Genomic DNA, 22,398 nt, shown 5'->3' with positions numbered 1-22,398 from the left:
CACCTTCTGTGGATATCTGAAGTTTAGGGTTTTTTCTTCAAATTCCTTCTATCGGACAAATGTTCTTATAGATGCCTAACTGGAAAACTTTTCAAAGCAATGAATAGAACCCCCAAAAGTTTTTTTTTAAAGAGGTAGATCAAAAGGAAGAAAATCGGAAACATTTTTATTCATGTGTCAAAGTATATTCCAGACAAACCTAACTGAATTAAAGCAAAGCTTGGTGTATGTATGTATGCATATATATATATGCGAAGTATTAAAACAGAAGAAAAGTAGCGAAGGCACGCATCAGAGTAATTCTCGCAGATCAGTTTTCCAGTACAGAAGGACAGACATAGTCCGAATAAGGTCTCAATACAGGAGCCATGCACAAGATGGACTTGGAAAATATTTCCCTAATTCCGGGAAGAAAAGTAGTACACTTGATGTTTGTTCTGGGGAAAAAAAAAATCAAAGCAAGAAATGAGTCACTTTTCTTAAATGATACCATTCTTTTTCTCATTTGCTTCCAAACTGCTGTATGTGACGATAACCTGGAAGTCCCTGACCTGGTCATCTATCGTTATTAGCTGTAACTTTTGATAGCATTTTTGCAAGGAAAAGCAACTTGGCAAATCCACACCCCTGTGCGTCACATTTTCTGACACTGAAATTAACCGTCAAAAAAGAAGTAACTACTTTCTGAAAAACTGACACTAAATCAAGGTAGATAGGAGGTTATCCAACTCTTTGCTCCTCAAATTCTCACAATTAATTAAGCAAATCCTAATTTAGGTTTTGTTGTGCATACACACACACACACACACACACACACACACACACACACACTAAGGGAATATAGCGGGGGTTTTTTCCCTCCTACCCAGAAAGGATAAATAAAAACCTACTTTCTTCACCAGTGAAAAGGAGCCAAGAGTCCACTAAGCAGCCTGGGCACCTTTCTATAGAGAGTACTTTTTAATTTCTGAATTCTAATTACTGTATTTTTTCCTTTCATCTTAAAAACCTTGGCCTGGATTTTTGTTTGTTTTGTTTTGTTGTTAAATCCGGCCACAGCTTCAGCTGTCCTCCTAGAAGGGACAGGAACTCCACTGTGCTCTGTTGTTCTTGGCATGGCCCTTTCACATTACAGCTGTTGGCTAAAGGTTACTTCACTGGGCCGTGTGAGTCGCTCACAACTAGGTTCCATTTCTCCCCACGGCTTTACCTCCCGGATAACCAAATGAAACAGTTGACTCGGTGATGCACACAGACACCTTCTTCTGTGTCTCTGCTACTGAACTGGGGAACATCTTATTTTAAGGTCTTGCTAAGTGTGGTTTGCAGCTTAGAGCATTTAGTGAACTAGGGCATGGTCCAAGTAGATGGCGGCTGAGAGTTATTCAGAAAGCCAAGGAATTTTCACTGAGGCTTCAGGTGCAATTAGATATAGAAGATCAAAATGCCTTAAAAGGAATTGAGTAGGTAGGCAGGTTCCTGAATATAGAGATACTTTCACTGTTAAAATTAATAAACTTTTAAAAATTATCCCACGAGCCCAAACATATCCCTTTAGAGTTAATTAAGTCTTGGAGGTACAGTCACAAAACTTAGCTTGAAAGTAAAATTCTTGCTTAAAGCCTGTAGGGTAAAAACTGGCAAAAGTTTATAGGAACGAATTTCCATAAGCCTGCACCTCACAGGGCTCAGTCACATTTGTCACCACCTAGAGGGGAAATGGAGTAGTTCCTCCGTGTCCATGGAAACAATACAACCACTCTCCTCCTGCACACCCTGGGAAATGCCAGCTTACTCCGCCCTGGCCTTGCCCAGGAAGCCACCCCTGCTATTCTTTCTTCCTAGGAAAAGAAAACACACCGTACCCAGGGAACTTTCAAGAGTTATCTCATTTTTTGAAAGGCATTAAAATTACAAAAACTCAGAGATAATCTTTTAACTGCTCTCCTACACTGAAATAATTTTTATATATGTCCATGACGGCAAAGATGTTAATTCCCTAAGACACCAAGACTCAACAACACAGAGACTTCACTGTAAAAGGACAAGAACAACAAACATTAACACTGCAAGAGCTGTTTGATTTTTTTATTATTATTAAATTATGATTCTCTAACTTTTGGCAGTAAAATGAAATAAGCTGTAAATATTGTTCTTACTCCACAGGGTCTCAAGTAACTAAAAAGGTGTTCTTTTAACTACAAATAATTGAAAAAAATTCATCTTCATATAATTTGGCTGAACCAAGTAGCATTACGATAAAACTACTGTAACCCTGTGGTGACGCCATTCATTTCCCATACCAGTAAATTTTATTTTAAGATCATTCACAAATTTTTTCAATGGTTTAAAGACAATGAGGGCCAAATTATGAAAGGACTCAGAAAGGATTATTTTGAGGAGGACATTAAAGTCTGGATGCTCCAAATTGACTCTTTTAATTAATTACCTTCACATTCTGCCTTCATTGCTCCACCCCTAAAGCCACTCCTCATTTCCTGAGTTGATGACCAAAGTACTCGTTAGTCAATGAGTTCCATTCCCAGCTGTAATCGAAAACAGAGCAACCTTGCATTGACTAAATATTATACTTGGAACCTCAAGAGTCTCTTGAGGCTATTTTCAAGCTAGTATGCATTTAGCAAATAACTAATTTTTATACAGACAAAGGGCTGTTGAAATCAATGTTTACCCACTATGTAGCCCTGGATGGATGGCTTGGCACTCAGCATGTAGACTAGGCTGACCTTGAACTCATAGAGATCTGCCTGCTTCTGCCTCCAAAGTGCTGCGGTTAAAGGCGCCAACACACCCAGCATGAAATTGATATTTAGTGTTACTGGAAATGGTGATACCAAATTCTCCATTATTTTGAGGGGGGTGTGGAGAAACGCAGGTCACACTGGCACTGATCGCCACAGAGCTACTCTTTGGAAGTAAGCACAGTCCGTGGTGAAGAACAAAATCCGAGTCCTGAGTGGGGTCCCAGAGAACAGAAAGATCCCCTCCCCTTCCACAGGAAACACGTTGCCGTATCTTCATTACTCTGGGAATGTTAGAAAATACAGCACTTAATATGGAAGTACTCCAGTGGAAATGCTCCTACATCTGGAGATTATAGACTTGTGAATGCAGGGCATTTCTGGGAAATGTTGTGATGAGGTCTGAGAACTAGCGTCAATTTGCAGAGAACGGACCCGGTTAGGAGAAGAGGGGCGGTGGGTTGGCTGGTGTGTTGCTTCTCACTGAAAGGCTTAGCTTTAGATAGTTACGGATGTGCCTATCAACCCGCTTGCTCACACTTTTCCTCAACTTGTGATTGTCCTTTGTGTCTTATGCATTTAAGCGGAAAGGTTTATAAGGAAACTCTGGGACATTGGGAGTGAGGATGGAAACGGCAGTTGCGAGAGGAGTGGTCGGGGCGGGGGATTCCCAAAGAGGGTAACACCTGGGTGCAGGCCTGCAGGAGGTAGGTTCTGTCAAAAGTTAGACCCCAGTAGGAATCTGAAGCTAGAGCACCTGCCAATGCCTCCCTCCCTTTGGCAAGGGGCCACCCAAAGTCCTGACACGGCAGTCTGAGCAACGGAGCCAGATCCGTGGGCCAAAGCTGCCCATGACGCAAAACAATAAGACTCTCTCACATTTCCCTGGATCCACTCCCTATTTCTTTCCACTCCCAGTGAATATTTTCTTGACTTGTAAATACAGGAATTTAGGAGGCCAGAAGCTCTTGCATAAACCAGAAGAAAATTTTAACTTTCCCAACTTAAAAATAAAGCATATTAAAATCATAACGTAATACTAATTCTTTACACCTCTTTAGTTCACAGTCCCTGGGCTCTTTCTATTCATCTTATTATGTTTCTGTCAATATTTGGGAATTGTCTAATTGTCAGCCAAGTAACTAGTCACCCAAAAGCAGGACTTCCTGTTGAAATGTGCAGGCTCCAGCACAGAACCAAAATGCACGGACCCCATATTTGGGATTTCAAGGCAGTGGCACCAAAGTATTAGAATCAAGGCTGACCTCTTCTGGGCATCCTGTCTCTTGTGACTTCACAAACCACATGCCCAAAAAAAACCATTCCTGTTCGTGTATTCCAGACCCAGCATGTCCACCCTGTTCATTTTACCTATGCAAATGAAACAGTGAATCACAGAGCAAGCCAACCTGGTTACTGACTAACGGTATACCTCTTAATGGTGTCTGGGCCACTTGTATAGTCTTGTGTAGAGGTCTGAAGACTTGGTGTAGCCAGGCCGTGGTGGTGCACACCTTTAATCTCAGCACTTGGGAGGCAGAAGCAGGTGGATTTCTGAGTTCAAGGCCAGCCTGGTCTACAGAGTGAGTTCCAGGACAGCCAGGGCTACACAGAGAAACCCTGTCTTGAAAAACCAAAGAAGAAGGAGGAGGAGGAGGAGGACGAGGAGGAGGAGGACGAGGAGGAGGAGAAGGAGAAGGAGAAGGAGAAGGAGAAGGAGAAGGAGAAGGAGAAGGAGAAGGAGAAGAGAGAGAGAGAGAGAGAGAGAGAGAGAGAGAGAGAAAGAAAGAAGACGACTTGGTGTTTACAGGAGTGTGTAATGCACCGTTGGTAAGCACAGTTACAAAGACAGCTCCAGTTTGTCATGAGTATGAAGACACAGCCCTCTCCTAAAGAGACTGTGTGCCAGAACATTCAAACAATGAAGCTCTGCAGTTTTCCACAGTGCTGTACCAAGATTCCATGCTCCTTCCAGAGAAGGAGAGGTTTCTTCAAACAATGTGTCAGACCATCTTTCTTTGCCAAACATAACACCCACCAATAGAAGAGGTCATGGGATGAGGTACACTACTTTTGATAGCTCATTAAGGAAACGTTTTTTTTAAGAAGGTTTTTTCCAATGTGCTACTGAATGATAAAGCTGCCCTGTTAGATCATCTACTGACAGAAATTTTTGGACCTCACCGGATGATCTAAAGAAAAATGTGATTCTTTAGAAAACTATGACTGAAACAAACTCTAGTCTGAATGTTTAAAGTCCAAACAAATGTTGGCACAGATTTCCACTTTCCCATCTCCAAGTCTCAAGCCACACTCATGATGAGCATTTCGAGTGGGACAAGAAAAATCCCTGGTGGACTCTTCACCGAACAACGTCTTCTAACACAAATGATTTCCCTACCACCTATATAGTCTCCTCCCACCTTCTCTGTCTGCCAAGAGTAGAAGTGGGCAAAGACACTCTAGTGCCATCTCAGACGCAGTTGGGACTGTTTTACAAAGGTCTGAGGGACTCAAAGTCAGTTCTCGAAAATATACACTGTTCCAACCTCCATTACCCCTCCCCCCCCCCCCACCTCATACCCATTACAGTCATTTCTCTCCTACCGGGACTGATCAAATCCAGGACATCTTTGCATCTTTCAGCTACTCCAGCAATGAACTCAACAGTAGCTGATATACCAAAATAATAATAATAATAATAATAATAATAATAATAATAATAATAATAGCAAATACAATCGAGCTATGAAGTGGAGGGGCAATCTAATCATGTGGCCTACTAATAATTGTGTTTTTTTACTGACGACCCAGACAATTTTACCAGAGCCTCTTAATAATTCAGGACTTGTGTTTGTTTACTGTCAATATTTGTGATGTCACTGTTCATTAGAATAAACAAGAAAAGTTAGACAGAGGGGTAAAAGATCAGAATACTAAAGTGTTAGAATGTGCTGTAAGGTTAGGAAAGGAGATTAAGGTTGCAGAATACAATGGGTTTGGAAAACCAGAGTGTTTTAGTTCGTTCTATAAGTAGTAATAACAACACAAAGCCCTACTGTGGGGCTGACTTAGATGAAGGTTCAGGGGCTGGAAAGAAGGCTCATCCGTTGAGACCACTGGCTGGTCTTCCAGAGAACTTGGGTTGGCTTGCCAGAATCTATATGGTGGCTCCCAACTGTCTTTAACTCCTTTTCCAGGGGCCCAGTGCTCTCTTCTAGCCCCTGAAGGCACTACACTCACATAAGCAAAAACACCCATAGACAATTTTTAAAGATACAAAAAAGGTGAAAATAACAATAAAATAAAAATCAACCCATGTTATTTTTACAATAAGAGGAATTAGGTGGGCCTGGACTATGCGCAGGAATCGTCCGTCATAGGACCCGGAAGCCGGTGGGTTCCTTCTGCACTCTCATCCTCTTTAGTCATGCGCAGTTGCTGCAAACCAGCACTTCCGGTGTGGGGTGGCTCCGGACACTTTTCCCTGTGGGGACAACTTATTGGGTTTATTCCTTCTGTTTGTCTACCTTGGCTCCAGCCACTGAGGCCACACGGTTTTACTTGATGATCTTTCAAGTTTCCTGAAAACATTTTTTAATAATAAAATGCCAGTCCACTCTTACCTCATCCTTGAAAACTTGGTACAGAAAGTTATCTGGGTAGTTTGGTTTATGTTTTGTGGAATTTAGTTCCAGTTTCCCATCTGTCTTCTTGCAGGGCACTGCTTTTAAAAAAAAAATGCTAAGAGAGTTGATTTCAAGAAGGTCGTTCACTTGATTGATGCTTACTGATCAAGCCTGGCGAGTTCCTTTTAACCCCCGAACCTGCATTACAAAAGCCCTGTTGTGGGAGGGTATGCTTGTAATCCTGAGAAAGTAGAAAAGGGCAGATCCTGGGGGCTCACTGACAAGCCAGCCCTAAGCCAATGAGATGTCTTAAAAGCCAGGGTATGTGGAATCTGCAGAATGACTCTCAAGGTCCTCTAGCCTTCATATTTACATGCACGCATGTGTACATGCACGCATACACACACACGTCAGTTTTAAATTAATATTCTTTTCTGTTAATATTTCTACAAACTTTTTTTTTTTTTTTTTTTTTTTTGGCATTTTCGAGAAAGGGTTTCTCTGTATAGCCCTGACTGTCCTGGAACTCACTTTGTGACTAGGCTGGCCTCGAACTCAGAAATCTTCCTGCCTCTGCCTCCCGAGTGCTGAGATTAAAGGCATGCGCCGCCACCACCCCTTCCACAAACTTTCAAAGCACTGTATTTGAATTATGTTTTCATTGCTGTGATAAGATTCCTGGGAGGCCAGTTTAAGGAAAAAAGATTACTACAGCTCAGAGATTCAGGAGTGGAGTGTTCTGGCGCTTGGCTTCATGTGCTGGGGCAGAGAACCCTGATGGTGGAAGAGTTGAGAGGAAAGGCCCAAGCAGAGCCTTCATGGGCACCACCCCCCAGCAGCCTGCTTCTTCTAGCAGAAGTAGAGACCTGTGGGTGGCAACCCCCTTGGGGGTCAAATGACCTTTTCACAGGGCTCATCACAGACCATTGGAAAACACACATTACGATTCATAATAGTAGCAAAATTACAGTTATGAAATAGTAAAGAAAATAATTTTATGACTGGGGGAGGTCACCCCAACATGAGGAACTGTGCTAAAAGATAGAAGCAGAAGGAGGGCTGAGACCTTTGCTCTAGCTCATCTCTCCTCTCCTGAAGCTCCCAGCTTCTCCCACATCAGCGCCACCAGCTGAGGTCTGAGCAATCACCAGAGGAACCCCTGGGGAACATTTCATAGTCACACCATAACAACCGGGCTACATTCCTATGGTCTAAGTGCCTGGGCTCCTGGGTTTTCACATAGACATAGAAATACACATGGTCCCAACCTCACAGAGATCTGAGGAAGACTAAATAAATTAATGTGTTTATATGTTTATGTGCATTAAGCAGTTCCTGATGCAGTCAGTGTTAGCCTTTTTTTCTTTTTTCTTTCTTTTCTTTTCTTTCCTTTCTCCTTCCTTCCTTTCTTTCTTTCTTTCTTTCTTTCTTTTTTTGAACTGCCATAATCCTCAATTATATCTGGATCTTGAAATAATTAAACCACACAGGCGAGAAATAGTTGGGCTTGTTTTTGTTTTATTTCAATTGCTAAGGCTGAAGCAAGACCTTTCACATACTAGGTAAACAGTAACATTAAGCAAGCTACATCCTCACCCTAAGTCTTTACAGGATCAAATCCTGCCTGCTGGACATTCCTATCTAAACACAACATCCCGTGTTCAAATAAAACTCCTTCTACAATGTGGCCAGGGGATAGTAAATAAGTTTATTAGTCTTCAAATACTCTTAATTCACCTTTATACGTCTTCCAAAAATTGGGACACGTGCCATTTTGTGTCTTTTGATATCTTTCGCTTTGCCCAAGATTGCGTCACTTTTACAATTGTGTTTATGATTTTCCCCCTCTGAAATGAAGCCCACCAGAAACTGAAACCACCACGGTTGCTGTCCGAGGCCACTCTCAGGCATCAATTTCTCCATAGGTATTCATGTTCTGCTCTTTCTAGGATCAAGATCTCTCCCTTAAATTAAAAACATAAAAAACAAAATATGAGTGGAACAGTTTAACTTCATCTTTCATCTTAATATATACATGTTACAATGTATATATCATCAGTAGTCTTACTCCCTCTGTTATTTTGTTATCGCCATAACGCTATACACACACACACACACACACACACACACACACATACCGTTGTTCTACGGTTCCCGTCTGAATGGATCAGTATTTATACTATTAAACATGGTTGCTGCCATTTGATCTTTATTTTTGGTTGTGTGAGGTCATTGGGAAGGATCCCCATCAGAAAGTAAACTACTTAAACTGGCTTGTTTTCCTTGATTCATAGCTTTCTTCTCTTCATTACTGACATGGTTTTTCATCGCGTCAGATATTTCCGTTTACGAGTTACCTGGGTCTCATGATCTGCCTTCCCTGTTGACCTATTTGTTCCTTTTTCAAGAATTCTTTTCCAGTGCTAGGAGCAGGGCCCTGCAGGCTGGGCAGTTGCTCTGCCCCTGTACTCTCCCCCACCCACCTGGAGAATTTTTTGAAATAAGTTTTTCCAAAAATTATTTAAGTCGACTTTCACTATAATTTAGTAATCTTCACCACTGAGTCAGAATTCATCTTTAAGAAACGTTGTGTTTGCACCTGCCTAGTACTCTCAAGGCTATGGTTCCTTAACACATCTTCCACCAGCTCACCTCATTGGTGGATTTTAAATTCAAATAAGCAACTTCTACTGTTCTTCTTCTGATCCTGAGGGTGAAAATAACAACAAATGGGTCATGATGTCACAAGCTACTCAGACTCTAGGAGATTGAATCTGAAGACATTTGACTAATCAAATGCCCCCATTGCTCTAACCTGCCCCTTCCAGTTTCTTCAGGAAGACACCACGAATGTCCAACTAGGATCTAATACAACCAACAGGACGCCTCTCTCTTTGTTTACCTTCACCTAAATTTACCTCAGTGCCGTGGCCCAGGCTTCTTTCTCCCTTCCCTTTGTGGAGATAGTGCTGAGAAGTGAATGGAGCCCAGGACTGGAAATTCATGCGATCTTCTTGCTTATTAAGAAAAGGATTATTAAGCCAGTTGCTTTCCTAGACTACCTAAGATAAACTCTTACTTGTCAAATGAAGTATCCGAACTGTGTAAGCAATAAATCTCATGCAGCTTGCATTGCCACAGCAAAGTTATTCTTATGACTTCTTGCTTCTTGTAATCTGTTTATCTTCCAAGTGCTTCTTTTCCTCATGTGGTCCAATTCATCACGTTTCATTATAAATAATATCTGCCTGGATCTAAAATTTCCTGAGGCCTAAGAGCTTCATAGAGAATCTTCCTCAGCCTTCTTTCTTGAAGGAACAGGACACACCAAGACCAAAGTTCTCAGCACAAAGATTTATTTGCCCCAGAGGGACAAAAGTCAAGGAATATGAGACAAGGGAGAGGGAAGAAATGGGGGTAGGGAGAGTGGAATGGGGTATTCATCCGTAGGGACAAAGGACTGCCTCTTGATAGAGGAGACAGATGTGGCCTATAGGCAAATAGCAGTTTATAAAGGAAAAGGGGGAAAATCCATAAGATTTGATTTTAGTTGGGCATGTAAATTAGGATAACCAAAAGGGGCTTTTGATTGCTCAACCTCAATACTTTGATAGCTGGACCTTAGTGTTCAGCCTCAGGAGGAGGAAGTGGCCACAAAAGGGAGAGTAGAGCTTGGGGGCTAACTTTAGGAATGTCATCTAATGGTTTAGGAAGAAGGAATTGGGGGAAAGGGTAAAAGACCAGAACTGTTGACACCATGTTTGCGTGCTCTGGTCTGCTAGAGCCCTACAGTTCTCTCATAAGAAAGTATCCCCAACATACTCTCGTCCATCTCCCGGAGCTTCCTCTCCTTCATCTCCAGCTCAGGGTCTTTTCATCTCCCTCCATCCTTATTTCAAGCATCTAATACAAGAGCTTCTCCAAGTAGTCCGAGGGGCACCTCCAACTCGATAGGAATCCCAAAGTCTTCTATCCTCCTGAATATCCCGTTTCTGTGAATGAATCTGCTCTTCTCTGCAACCTAGCACTGTGTCCCACGTGATCTTTGCCTTCCCCTCCTCCATGTGTCTCAGGATCCACTCATTCTGCTTCTTCTGTTCAAGTGTTCACGGTCTTCTTGCAATAGTCCAGCCAGGTTTCCCTTCAACTTCTCCCCCACAACACAATGAGGCTATGTTCAACTTCTAAAAACAGGAGTTTAACCATTCTTCTCTCCTGAAAACTCTTCATTGCCTGCTATCTCAAACATAAATAAGTTCCAGGCCCCTTGTCATGGTGACTCCATTAGCAATCTGTTCGTGTTATTTATTCTTAGTTTATTACATGCCCCTCTGTATATAAAAATTTAGATTTCATATTTGCTGTTCCAAACAACGTCCAGTGTTCCCGTTTCAGACTCTGGCTTACAATGAACTTTTGACTTGAGTGCCCTGTCTCCCCATTCTCTAGTCCCCAGCCACCACTCAGGCTGTCCCATAGCCTCTCCAAATCACATCAGCTAGAAGCTAGAAGCTAGAAGCTCTCCCAGTCTCTTTTCAACTTCATGAGACCTTCCTTTTGCCTAAGTAATGACTGTCACTATGGTTTTTAGACTGCAATTTCTTACAGAAATTATTTTTCTTCTTCATGAGACTATGAGTCTTAGAAAAAGTCTCTACTTCTGAATTAGCAAGTATGGTGTGTGTGTGTGTGTGTGTGTGTGTGTTTGTGTGTGTGTGTGTGTTGGGTGTTGGGTATTTGTGTGAGTGCAGGCACATGCATGTCTCCGTGTACATGTGGAGGTCACAAGACAATTTTCAGGAGTCAGTCCTCTCCTTCAACCTTGTTAAAGCAAGGGTCTCTCCTGTCTCTGTCTCCCATCTCACCAGAGGAGACCTGGAATTACAGATGAGTGCTATCACATCTGGCTTTTTCTTTTAAGACAGGGTCTCTCTCTATAGCCCAGGCTCACGCTGGCCAAGCTGTGCTCAAACTCACATCGATCTGCCTGCCTCTGAATCCTCAGTGCTGGAATTAAAAAGATGGGTGTCATTATACCTGGCCTGGCCTGGCAGCTTGGGGGCGGGGAGAGGTCTATGAAACCCTGGCTGTATTGGAACTCAGCATGTAGACCAGACTAACCTCAAACCCACAGAGATCTGCCTGCCTCAGCATCCCAAGTGCTGGGATTAAAGGAGGGCACCACTATGCCCGGCCAGCCTATTTTTTTTCTTTAAATGTGATGTCTGGAGGTCAAGCTTAGGTCATCAGGCTTGCACACCAAACACTTTTATGCACTGAGCCATCTTGCCAGGACCTCAATAGTTTTGAAACCCTGCAAAATGCCTACTGATATGAATATTACATTTGTACATAAGTATCTAAGTATTGGATATATTAATAATAAAATAACGTAATATCAATCCTGCCTGGAAGAATCAACCACATATGAATATTACTGATCAATAATTAATCAACAACATCGCTACAATATATTCTCAAGTATTATGCTTACTTTTATGAAATACAAGATTGGGTTAATATCTTTGTGTACTACGTGGACATTATGACTTTCAGTTGCACAAAGTGAATAGATTAATTTTTAAAGTAAGAGATAGTCTTTTACAGAATTGAAATTTGTGAAATGAGCTAAGGAAAGCAGCCAAAAGTCCAGGCAGTTGCTAGTTGATCAAAAGGTCTAGTTGTACGATAATAATGTAATAAACAATAAAAGTCACAAGGAATAGTCACAATAATAAATGCCCAGCATGCTGAGTCTTATGCTAGGAAAGTTTGGGGGAGCAGAGAGCACTGCACACTTAGATCTTTCCTCCATGCTTAGTTGCAGAGGGTCTAGCTGGCTGGTAACTTCCAGTACAGTAGCTGTAGTGCTCTGTATAAAACTTAAGGTTGACCAACCAGAGAGTACACATGGAGCGACCCATGGCTCCAGCCACATATGTAGCAGAGGATGCCTTGTGGGGCATCAATAGAAGGAGAGACCCTTGGTCCTGTGAAGGCTCGATACGCCAGTGTAGGGGAATGCCAGGGTGGGGAAGCACGAGTGGGTAGGAGGGTGGAGGGAACACCCTTATAGAAGCAGGGGATGGGGGGGGGATGGGATAGAGAGTTTCCGGAGGGGAAACCAGGAAAAGGGATAACATTTGAAATGTAAGTAAATAAAATATCTAATAAAAAAACAAACAAACTTAAGGTTGACTCGCAGTGTATTTGGCAATATTAAAACTAAATTGTTCCCAGAGCATTTTTCAGTAATGCTTATATATTACTATCAAACTTAGCAAAGAAATGATAATCTACTGCTCATTAATATTTATAAGAATAAAAACCACTCCTATTATCTTGAAATAGCCTCATACCTTCCCACCTGCTTGAATGATGGGAGAGAGTCATCACATTACCGCCAAGGGACAAAACACTAGAATTCCCAGGCAACACTTGCATAATCCCCACGTTGCCAAAACATTTAGAAGTCCGGCCTCTACCCACAGTTTCCACTCCTTGATTACTAACCCCAGAGAAACTCAGCAGAACCTGGCAGCCACGGAGATTAGGGAGATATCCCTGGCTGGCTTCTGGCTTCTGAGTCGCTGAATCACAGATCCTGTGCACCTCTCTGTGAGCTACTCCTGGAGAAGTGTGAAGAGTGTCATCCTTAGGAAACTAAACTAATAATGGGTCCCACTCCTGAGGCCCCGTCCTGAGGCTACCTCCAGACGGGGCTTCAGACTACAGAGACAATGGGGCTTCATCAAGGAATTGCCTACTTGAGAAATGCTACAGTGGTCCAGTTACGAGTGCTGAGGCTGATCACAAGTTATCTGGGTTCGAATCCTGACTCCAGAACTTGGCAGTTATGAGCATTTGAATAATTAATCTACCTCAAGCATCCATTTCTCCTTTGGTAAAAAGAAAATTATTATGATATGTCTTTGTTATTATGTTATTAAGTGATATACTACCTATGAGGAATTAAAATGTCTGGCACAAACAAAACACTACTAATATTTGCTCAAGGACAATAGAGAATTGGCTCACAGAGTTTTTACAGAATGTTGTGACCAATGACTGGACTGCATGCACCTTCCCTCCCCCCCAAAAAAACCCTAAAATTTAAAAAAGTGATTCTAAAGTCCCAGGCTTGTTTGTTGCCTAGTTCTTTTTTCCCAAAAGTACTGTTTATAAAGATTTTACAAAGCAATGTTGGTGAAGTCGTACTCTTCCTGCACACAAAGGGAAACCCGGCGCAACAGCTGGGGAACAACGTGTTGTTTTTCTTCAACAAATGTACCTGAACTTCCACATCAAAAATGAAGAGTTTTTCATCTTCAAAGGGTTCGCATCAGGAAGCTGTGTACGTGTTTCAATGACGCTGCCACACAGTCTCATAATCTCCCTTCCGCATTAGCTCCTCACTTGGCCTCGGAATTTTTTTTTTCAGATGCCTTTTTTGGCAACAAAATTTTATGCACTGAGAATTTTGAATTTTGAAAGAAGATTAAAGACAAACCCTTATAAATAAGATGGAGAATAATATCACCTCAGGTTTTTTTTCTTTCTTTCTTTTTTTAATGAGAAAGTAAGGATTTTTATTTCCTTTTAACTTAGCTTATCAAATGTATCGACTGCTGCCAGTGTATCTCTAAGGCATTTAGGATCCATGAAAGCCAAGCATGAGCCAGATGCTTTCTGTATGGATGCTAAATTATGGAGTTATTTATTTAATGTTCCTAAGCAGACACCCCATGAGCACTGAGAACTTTCACGGCTCCTAGTTTGCCCAGTGTTCACATCTTATAAGGTAGGTTTCAGTTTCCCCATTTCATAGACGAGGTCACTGAGACACCATGAAGCAAATTAATGGAAGCATCAGAAACCAAACCCAGACAACCTGTTTAGTGTGTGCGCTGTTTTCCAGAGGCTAGGACCTATAAGTACTATAAGTACTGCTCGTTTGATGTGGTAGAGGTTGTAAGGTTGTAGTTCAGTTGATTGGCTCCTTGGTTCGTTCACTGAGGTACTGTGTTTAAACTTGACCAAAAAAAAAAAAATCTTGCCATGAATTATTCTTTGTCACCTCAGCTAATGGCTAAGGGCATTGTCTAAGCTCTCTTTCTTCATGTCTGCCTCTTGCACACCGAGGAAGCTGCCCCAGTCTCGAGCTTCCTCACTCTCTGAGAATCCACTCCCTTGCTATCCTGTTTTCTACATGTGTAGGCCTTTCACCCAGCAACCTTCAACCTGTGCCAGGAGCAGTCTCCTCCGGCTCGGTTTCAAAACTCTCTCCTTAAACTCACCTTCTTTCATGACTTCTCTCCTAACTCTGTTTCACCAGCCTCAAGAGAAGGGGAAAAACAGGGCAAAGAGAAAGATGGCGAAACTCCCACTGAAACACATTTTTGTGTTACCTTCCCTAAGCTGAATCTCCTTTGTCACTTCCACCACCACCATGGCCCCACCCCACCCCCCACCGACTTCTCTCTCCAGTTGTCAGAAAACACACATTTCCAGGGTGGCTTCTTACCAAGGCCAAAATGTATAGCTGCCTAGCCCTTCAGACAACGGTGACCGCCAGATCACATACCTCTGTAAACTTTTAAAATTAATTACGCTCCAACGTTTCTTTCATTTCAGGACAAAAGAAAGATACAGGAAGAAATCTCACAGAAGCGTCTGAAAATAGAGGAAGAAAAATTGAAACACCAACATCTGAAGGTAACTCACAGTTGACTTCCATTTTCTTTCGATGGTTTTGTGTTCAAGTACCCGGGCACCGCTCGCAAACCCACCCACAGTGAAGATGCTTTGGGGGAGAAAGATTTCCCAGTCAAGCCAATCACCTTTCTAATCACCAGAGAAGAGGCCAGGAGGCCACGGACTTGCAAATGCGAGTAATACCTTTTAGCAAACCTGGGGAAGGGTACAAACATGGTCTTATTGCTTCCATAAGTTAGTGAAGGCTTTCCAAACCTTGAGAACTGGGCCCCATTGCAGCCTTGTTTAACATCTCTGGGGAGTGGAGCCAGCTAGGAAGTTCCTTTTGAAATCAATGAAAGGCCAACCCTTCCCCAGGGGCTGCAGAGGCGACAGTGTCTCTCGCCTGGTCAAGGATGCTTGTGTTCCAAAGCTCCCTGCGCTGAGTCTAGTGTTGTTTGCATTCGGTTGGGTTTCTATTTTATTTTGTTATGACAGAACATGAGATCATAACCATAAATAAATCTCCATTTGAAAACTCAGACTTTACATCTTCCACAGGGTGTGGTCATTTTGTAATTAAAGCACATTGGGTTTCAACATTTTATTACGTAGTTTTAGCCAGAGGATCCAAATAAAGGACAAACAGGAGCTCCTTGTGAATAGGCCCAGGCAGGAAACTGTTCTTATCTGGCAGGGCTGCTATCAATAGATCGAACAAATTTCCTCAATGAACAATGCCACAGTCATAAGATGCACAAACTTAAACTTGCCAGATTCAGCTAAATCTATTTTTCTACTGGAAAAAGAAAAGGCATATCATTCAGGATTCCAGTTAGCCTCGGTCCTCTGGATTCTGTTGACTCCTTTGCTCCTGTCGAAGGTGCCATTTCTGCTGTTTGATAGATAGCTGGAAAAATCACAGTTAACCTGTTAGCCTTACAAAGTGTCACACTGAATTTATGTTGAGTAGTAGACACACTCGAGATAGACAACGTGTACACCCAGAAAAATCAATAAGATCAAAACAAAACTCAGCAATTCCGATGAAGTCAGTCAGTTCTCAAACAATGTTTTAGCATTAAAGAGTTTCCTACTTCAAAGTAAGCCAATGTATCTGTGGAACTCAAGGACTACTGCCCTTGCAGTATAAAAGGCTAGGTAACTGCCAAGTTCACGGTAACAGTTTGTTTGAGGAAGGAAGTTTCACATAGGAAAGGGCTGATTCCATCAATGATCCATTGCTGAGGTGGCCTGTATGACAGTACATGTCAAAAACAGTCCCAACAAGAATATATAATCTTTCCTATTAATGTGCTTCCTGGAACCAAGGAGCGTCTTCCAATCTAATCAGCGCTTTCACCAAGCGTTGGACTGCTGTTCACTGTGGTGCAGATTATACACTGCACCAGACAAATGAGCTGCTGAACACTGCCCTTGCCAGCAGTACACTCTGTCCCAGGGCCTGCCAGTACCTGAAGCAAGAGGCTTTCATTTTTTTCTGACCTGAGATGTTCTCCACTTCCCTTCAAGGACCCAAAAGGGAAGAGATTGAGGTAGAGAAGGAAATAGAGTATCCTAATTTAAGAAGTTAAGATTAGGGCTGGTGAGATGGCTCAGCAGGTAAGAGCACCGACTGCTCTTCCAAAGGTCCTGAGTTCAAATTCCAGCAACCACATGGTGGCTCACAACCATCCGTAATGAGATCTGACACCCTCTTCTGGAATGTCTGAAGACAGCTACAGTGTACTTACATATAATAATAAATAAATCTTTTTTTTTAAAAGAAATTAAGATTAAATTTAAGAATTTATAAACTGAGGTCATCAAATAAGGTTTTTATAAAGAGGCGGTGTTGAAGTAGAGCCTTGGATGATAAGCAGAATTTACAGAGGTACCTTGTTTATAGGGCCTTCCAGTGAGCAGACATTGATGAAGCACCTATTACTTTCAATGTGTACACAAGACTGTAAAAATATAACAAAGCTTGTTCTGTGCCTTTAAAATAACTGGCATGTGACTCATAATGACATTTGTACTGTGGTCAACATTATACAAGGGGCATTGACTGCAGAGGGAATAAGGGCAGAGAGTGACTATTACAACATTCTTCCAGGTTTGCAGAAATCGTTGGCTAGTCTAACAGAAACCAGGCCCAATTCCAAAACCAGGCTCAAGAATGTGCAAAAGTATGTTAAAAATCAATTCTATGCTATTTCACCCAAGTTATGAAAGTTCTACTGGTGTCGTAGTTACCGGCTTATCTATGTTCTCGTCCATCCAGTTGTCCCGGCTCCCATGACTCTTCTCTGCCTCCCTGATTGCAAGCTAGTTCATTACACAACAGTTGCACATGTTAAACAGCATAGGCACAGACATTTGCAAACTTCTCCTCCGTGTGCACACACACAAACACACACACACAGAGAAAGAGAAAGAGAGAGAGAGAGAAAACAGCAGAGTGGTTGGCGCACTCATCATGATTATTCACTGCTGATGCCTGAACCATTTGCATTTTGCACATGCAAATTTTCATGTACATTTATTAATATCCCAATCAAATAACTCTGAGATATGTGTGCTGCAAACCTCCTTGCCTATAACAGCATTCATCAGTAAAAACAAATTACAGCCTATATATAATTTTTTTCTTTTCTATAAGTCCATTCAACTAAGAGTAAGAAAAACCAATTTATTCCAAGTCCACTGTAATTGCTGAGTGCAATGTACTAACACTTCAGGAGACTTTTCTGTAAAACCTGACAAATATGGCTTGTATGTCACTGTATCTCTTGTGGTTTCATTTAGAGATTTTGGTTCCATTATCTGCCTTAGTGGTGATGGTGACGCAGTGTTAGCATTTTATCTAAGCTCTGCCTCACAATTACCTGGCAACAGCCAGGTGTGCCTGACTCACTATAAAAAGGGCTGCTTACCCGCTCCTCTCTCTCTCTTGTTCTCTTGCTCTTACCTCCCCGTTTCTCTCCACATGTTCTTCTTCTCCTTCTCCTTCTCCTTCTCCTTCTCCTTCTCCTTCTCCTTCTCCTTCTCCTTCTCCTTCTCCTTCTCCTTCTCCTTCTCCTTCTCCTTCTCCTTCTCCTTCTCCTCCTTCTCCTCCTTTTCCTCCTCCTCCTCCTCCTCCTCCTTCTCCTTCCTCTCCTTCTACTTCTCCATCTCCTCCTCCTCCTTCCCCTTTGACTTCCCTCCCCATGCCCTAAATAAACTCTAAACTCTATTCTATATCATTACCATACCATACCATACCATACCATACCATACCATACCACACCATACCATACCATCGTGTGGCTAGTCCCTCAGGGGGAAGGGAATGCCTCAGCATGGGCCCGCCGAGGCACCCCCTTCCCCCACACCTCACTACACATCCACCAAGCATATCCCCTCTCTCTTTATCTTTTTATAAACACATCACCAAGACCATCATACACACTAGGCAAGCAGCCTACCAGTGTGCTACATCAGCAGCCAGCCCATACAGCTCTTGATTCTGAGCTTCATGGTCATGGAGTAGTTAACCCAGTGGTGTCACAAGATTACTGTCTGTCTCATCCAGCTTAGTGTCATCATACTGTGCCATAGAAGTGTTTCTTAGATCAACAGGCAAGTGAGCGGTAGGGTCATTCATAACGGCTAGAACTTACTGATGCATAAGAATGGCTTTGCATGTAAATAAGATTTAAAGGGCAGAGAAGATGACTCACTTGGTTAAGTGCTTGCCGTAGAAGCACAGGGACCTAAGTTGAGATTCCCCAGCACATATATAAAAATCCAAGCATATCAGTGGACACCTGTAATTCTAGTCCTGTAAAAGTTAAGACAGGGGCTTGCTGTCAACCAGCCTGGCCAAATCAGTGAGACAAATCCTGTCTCAAAAATAGAGAGCCAGCAAGAGGACTTACTGGGTAAAGCTGCCTACAGCCAAGCCTGGTGACCTACATTCCATCTTGGGACCCATAGAGTTGAGGGAGAAAATGCAAGTTGTCTTCTGACCTCCACGTTGGAACTCGGGGCATCTGCACAACCCCCATAACACAAAATAAATGAGTAAAACGTGATTTTAAAAGTGCCAAAGTGGAGAGTGAGAGAGGAAGACACTAGCAGTGACCTCTGACCTCCACATCTACCAGCACATACATGCATGTGTACTCACATGCACAGGTAAACACACACAGAAACTTGTACACACTATAGATCATGCACACGCACACACGAAATTTAGATGTCTAGAAACTAGCTTCAAAAAAAGAATGTAAAAGTTTCATAGAAAGAAAACACCAAATTTATGGGGTCAGGATAATGGGATTTTTTTTTTAACTTTACTTTGTCCACATTACATTCACAAAATTTGAAGGTGACATGAGATTATTTTTAACATCTTGACAGCTATAAGAAAGTGAATATCTTCTGTATTACACGTTAGCCAGCCTCAAATCCCATCAATAAAAATAAATTAAAATCCAGGTAATGCTAATCTGTGACACTTTTCTTGTTGAAGAAATACAAGGTGAATACAAGCCTATGTTACTGTTATCCCCAGGGTCTGGAGAGAGACCAGTTTTATAAAGGTCTAGATTAACTGGGAAAGGCTCTCTGGCCTCAGGACAGGATAACAAAAACTGCTCCTGTGGTGTGTGTTACTTAGATGACATGACTGAAAAGTCTGAAAGGGTCAATAAAACACAATGATGTATGTGACTCTTGCTTCATCTGGTGGTCTCTGACCTGTGGTCTGTGCTGCATCTATCTATAATCTTCAGACCACCTTATTTTGACAGATTTTTACATGATCATAATAGTTATTTGTAATTATTAAAATATTGATTTGGTTTCTTTTTAAAGAAGAAAGGGGTCAACAAGTTTACAAGGAAGGGAAAATGCCAGATTTATTGAGCCAAGTCAGTGGGAAAAACTAATCTCTGTTGATATGCCCGCTGTCGCCATGCATAAGACTTGAAAGCAATAGGAGATCTTGGGAATTGCTGGCAAATATAAGAACATACGTTTATATTCCCTGACATCAGAAAAAAGCCCTGAGGGAGAAATGGCTCCTGGATGGAATCGGCAGTGGAAAAGAACACGAAGAGATGAAGAAGCAAAATCAGCAAGACCAGCACCAGACCCAGGTTCTAGAGCAAAGCATCCTCAGGTACGGCCCTCACTGGGGTACTTCTCAAACCGAGCTCCTTCCCTAAAAGGGAGCTGGGGTGTGTGTGTGTGTGTGTGTGTGTGTGTGTGTGTGTGTGCACACGCATGCTCTCTCAGGTATACTCACACATGTAGAAGCCAGATATGAATGCTGGCATGTCTTCCTCAGTTGCTTCTCCCAGATTTTTAATATTTTTATTAATTCTTGAGAACTCCATACAATCTTTTCACAATCTCCCCAAGACCTTCTATATAAACCCCTTTCCACCCTACCCCAAGAACTTCATGTCTTCTTGTTGTTCTTGTTCTTGTTCTTGTTGTTCTTGTCATTGTTGTTTAATAAGTCATAGGCTCTAATGTGTTGGATTCTGGGTGTGGGGACCTCCACTGAAGTGTGATCAGCCTGCCAGAAGCTACACCTTTATAGATACCTGGCTCTCCCTCTCACAGAAACCATCCATCGCCCACAGCTCCCAGTCAGGAGAGTGGGCTCATGGACTCTTTTCTAGTCTGTACTAGAATGTTGACAATCTTGATGTTGGGTAGGTCTTGTGAATCAGTTGCTGTGTCCAACATGTCTTGGTCCTTGGAACCTGACCTGGAGTGGTAAGGGAATAGAGAAAGGACAGACACATGCACAGAATGGCTGCAGTCGGGTGGGTCCTGTGTGTTCTGAAGGGGCTGCACTAACTGCGCATCAGCCTGGAACCTCAGCATGTCCACTACGGATGCAGAGAGGGAGGAATTAGCTAGTCTGGGTAGGAGGCATCGGTAGTCAAGCGGTCTCAGGAAGAAGAAGCTGCGGGTGCTGGTTTTTTGCACACACTGATTAATCATTTGGGAACACCAACACAGAGGAAAGCTCTTCCATTCCAAGCCTGACCAGTATGATCAAGGTTTTACCAGTTTTCCATAGGTCTGAGACATCAGTCCTTAACATGACTGTATCTATGTCAATAGGACCCAAGCACTCAGGTCTCCATCTTCCCTTTCTATATTCTCTCTGGGCTTCCTCAGTTCCCCACAGGCAATCACAGCTGCTGTGCGCTCAGGATCCTGTCGTGTCCAGAAGACACTGTTTAACACCAATCTTCCCACACATCTGGCTCTGAAATCCTTCCATCCCCTCTGACTTGGTCAGTGTTTCGATTGCTGTGATAAAACACCACAACCAAAGCAACTTGGGGAGGAAAAGGTTACACTGCCAAAACATTACTCATCATCACAGGAAGTCAGGACAGGACCTCAACCAGGGTAGAAACCTGGAGGCAGAAGCTGATGGAGAAACCATGGAAGGGTGCTGCTTCCCCCATGGCTTGTTCAGCCTGCTTTCTTATACAACCTAGGACAACTAGCCTGAGATGGCGCCACCCAAAATGGGAAGAGCCCTCCCCCATCAACCATTAATTAAGAAAATGCCCTATAGGCTTGTCTACAGCCTATAGTTTTTAACTGAGGTTCCCTCCTCTCAGATGACTTTAACTTGTGTCAAGTTGATGTAAGATGATCCAGCACACCCTCTTCCTTGATTGTCCCTGGGCCTTAGGAAGGAGATGTGATACAGATGTGCTATTTGTGGTCTAGTCTTCCATGGACACTTATTCTCTGCACTTTGAACAGTTCTGGGTGTCTGCATTAATCACTACTCATCCTACACAGAAATTTTTTTCTGATATAATCTGAGCTCTGTGCTGGGCTATAGGTAGAGAGACAAATATTCTGAAGGAAATTTGATACAGTAGCAATTTTAGCAGAATTTTATTAGTTGATTCAACCCTGAGGCCTGTGAACTGCCCAACCATGGGTTCTTGGCCAGATTTTCAGTGCCAGGCATAAGGTTCCCCTGTGGAACAGGCCACAAATCCAATCAGAAGATACTTGGTCCACCCCTATTTTTCCCAAGACAGGATGTCTCACAGAACTTGGATCTCTCAGCATCAGCCACACTCTGGCCAGCAAGCTGCTTGAATCACAAGTGTGGACCATCCTGCTCAGCTTTTAAATAGAGGCCAGGGACCTGAACTCAGGTCTTCATGCTTGTACAACAAGCATTTCGTCCGCTAAGCTCTCTCCTTGATCCCCAAAAGATGGAATTTCTTGTGACTTAATCATGACAGTAATTTGAAGTCCACATCTCTTTGAAATAC

General features: G+C 42.5%; 1 protein-coding gene and 2 long non-coding RNA genes across 3 annotated transcripts in view; 1 reads left to right on the top strand and 2 right to left on the bottom strand.

Annotated features, from left to right (window-relative positions):
* The window catches only part of Palmd (palmdelphin), a 50,691-nt gene that overhangs the window by 790 nt on the left and 27,503 nt on the right, over nucleotides 1-22,398 (top strand). Inside the window, exons 2-3 of the mRNA NM_023245.3 lie at nucleotides 15,026-15,106; nucleotides 20,128-20,252. Coding sequence (NP_075734.3) covers nucleotides 15,026-15,106; nucleotides 20,128-20,252 — 206 coding nt within the window. The remainder of the gene's footprint in view (nucleotides 1-15,025; nucleotides 15,107-20,127; nucleotides 20,253-22,398) is intronic.
* On the bottom strand, nucleotides 147-1,141 carry Gm52613. Its single transcript, XR_003954544.1, has 2 exons — nucleotides 891-1,141; nucleotides 147-437 (listed from the first exon to the last, which is right to left on the bottom strand). It is a non-coding gene; the product is annotated as a predicted gene, 52613 (long non-coding RNA).
* On the bottom strand, nucleotides 8,081-15,053 carry Gm32148. The gene is made up of 2 exons (XR_375985.1): nucleotides 14,976-15,053; nucleotides 8,081-8,355 (listed from the first exon to the last, which is right to left on the bottom strand). It is a non-coding gene; the product is annotated as a predicted gene, 32148 (long non-coding RNA).

The sequence above is a fragment of the Mus musculus genome, chromosome 3, assembly GCF_000001635.26.
Source record: "Mus musculus strain C57BL/6J chromosome 3, GRCm38.p6 C57BL/6J".
NCBI classification, from domain to species: Eukaryota; Metazoa; Chordata; class Mammalia; order Rodentia; family Muridae; genus Mus; species Mus musculus.
The sequence above is the reverse complement of the archived record's forward strand: the minus strand, read 5'-3'. Positions and strand labels throughout refer to the sequence as shown.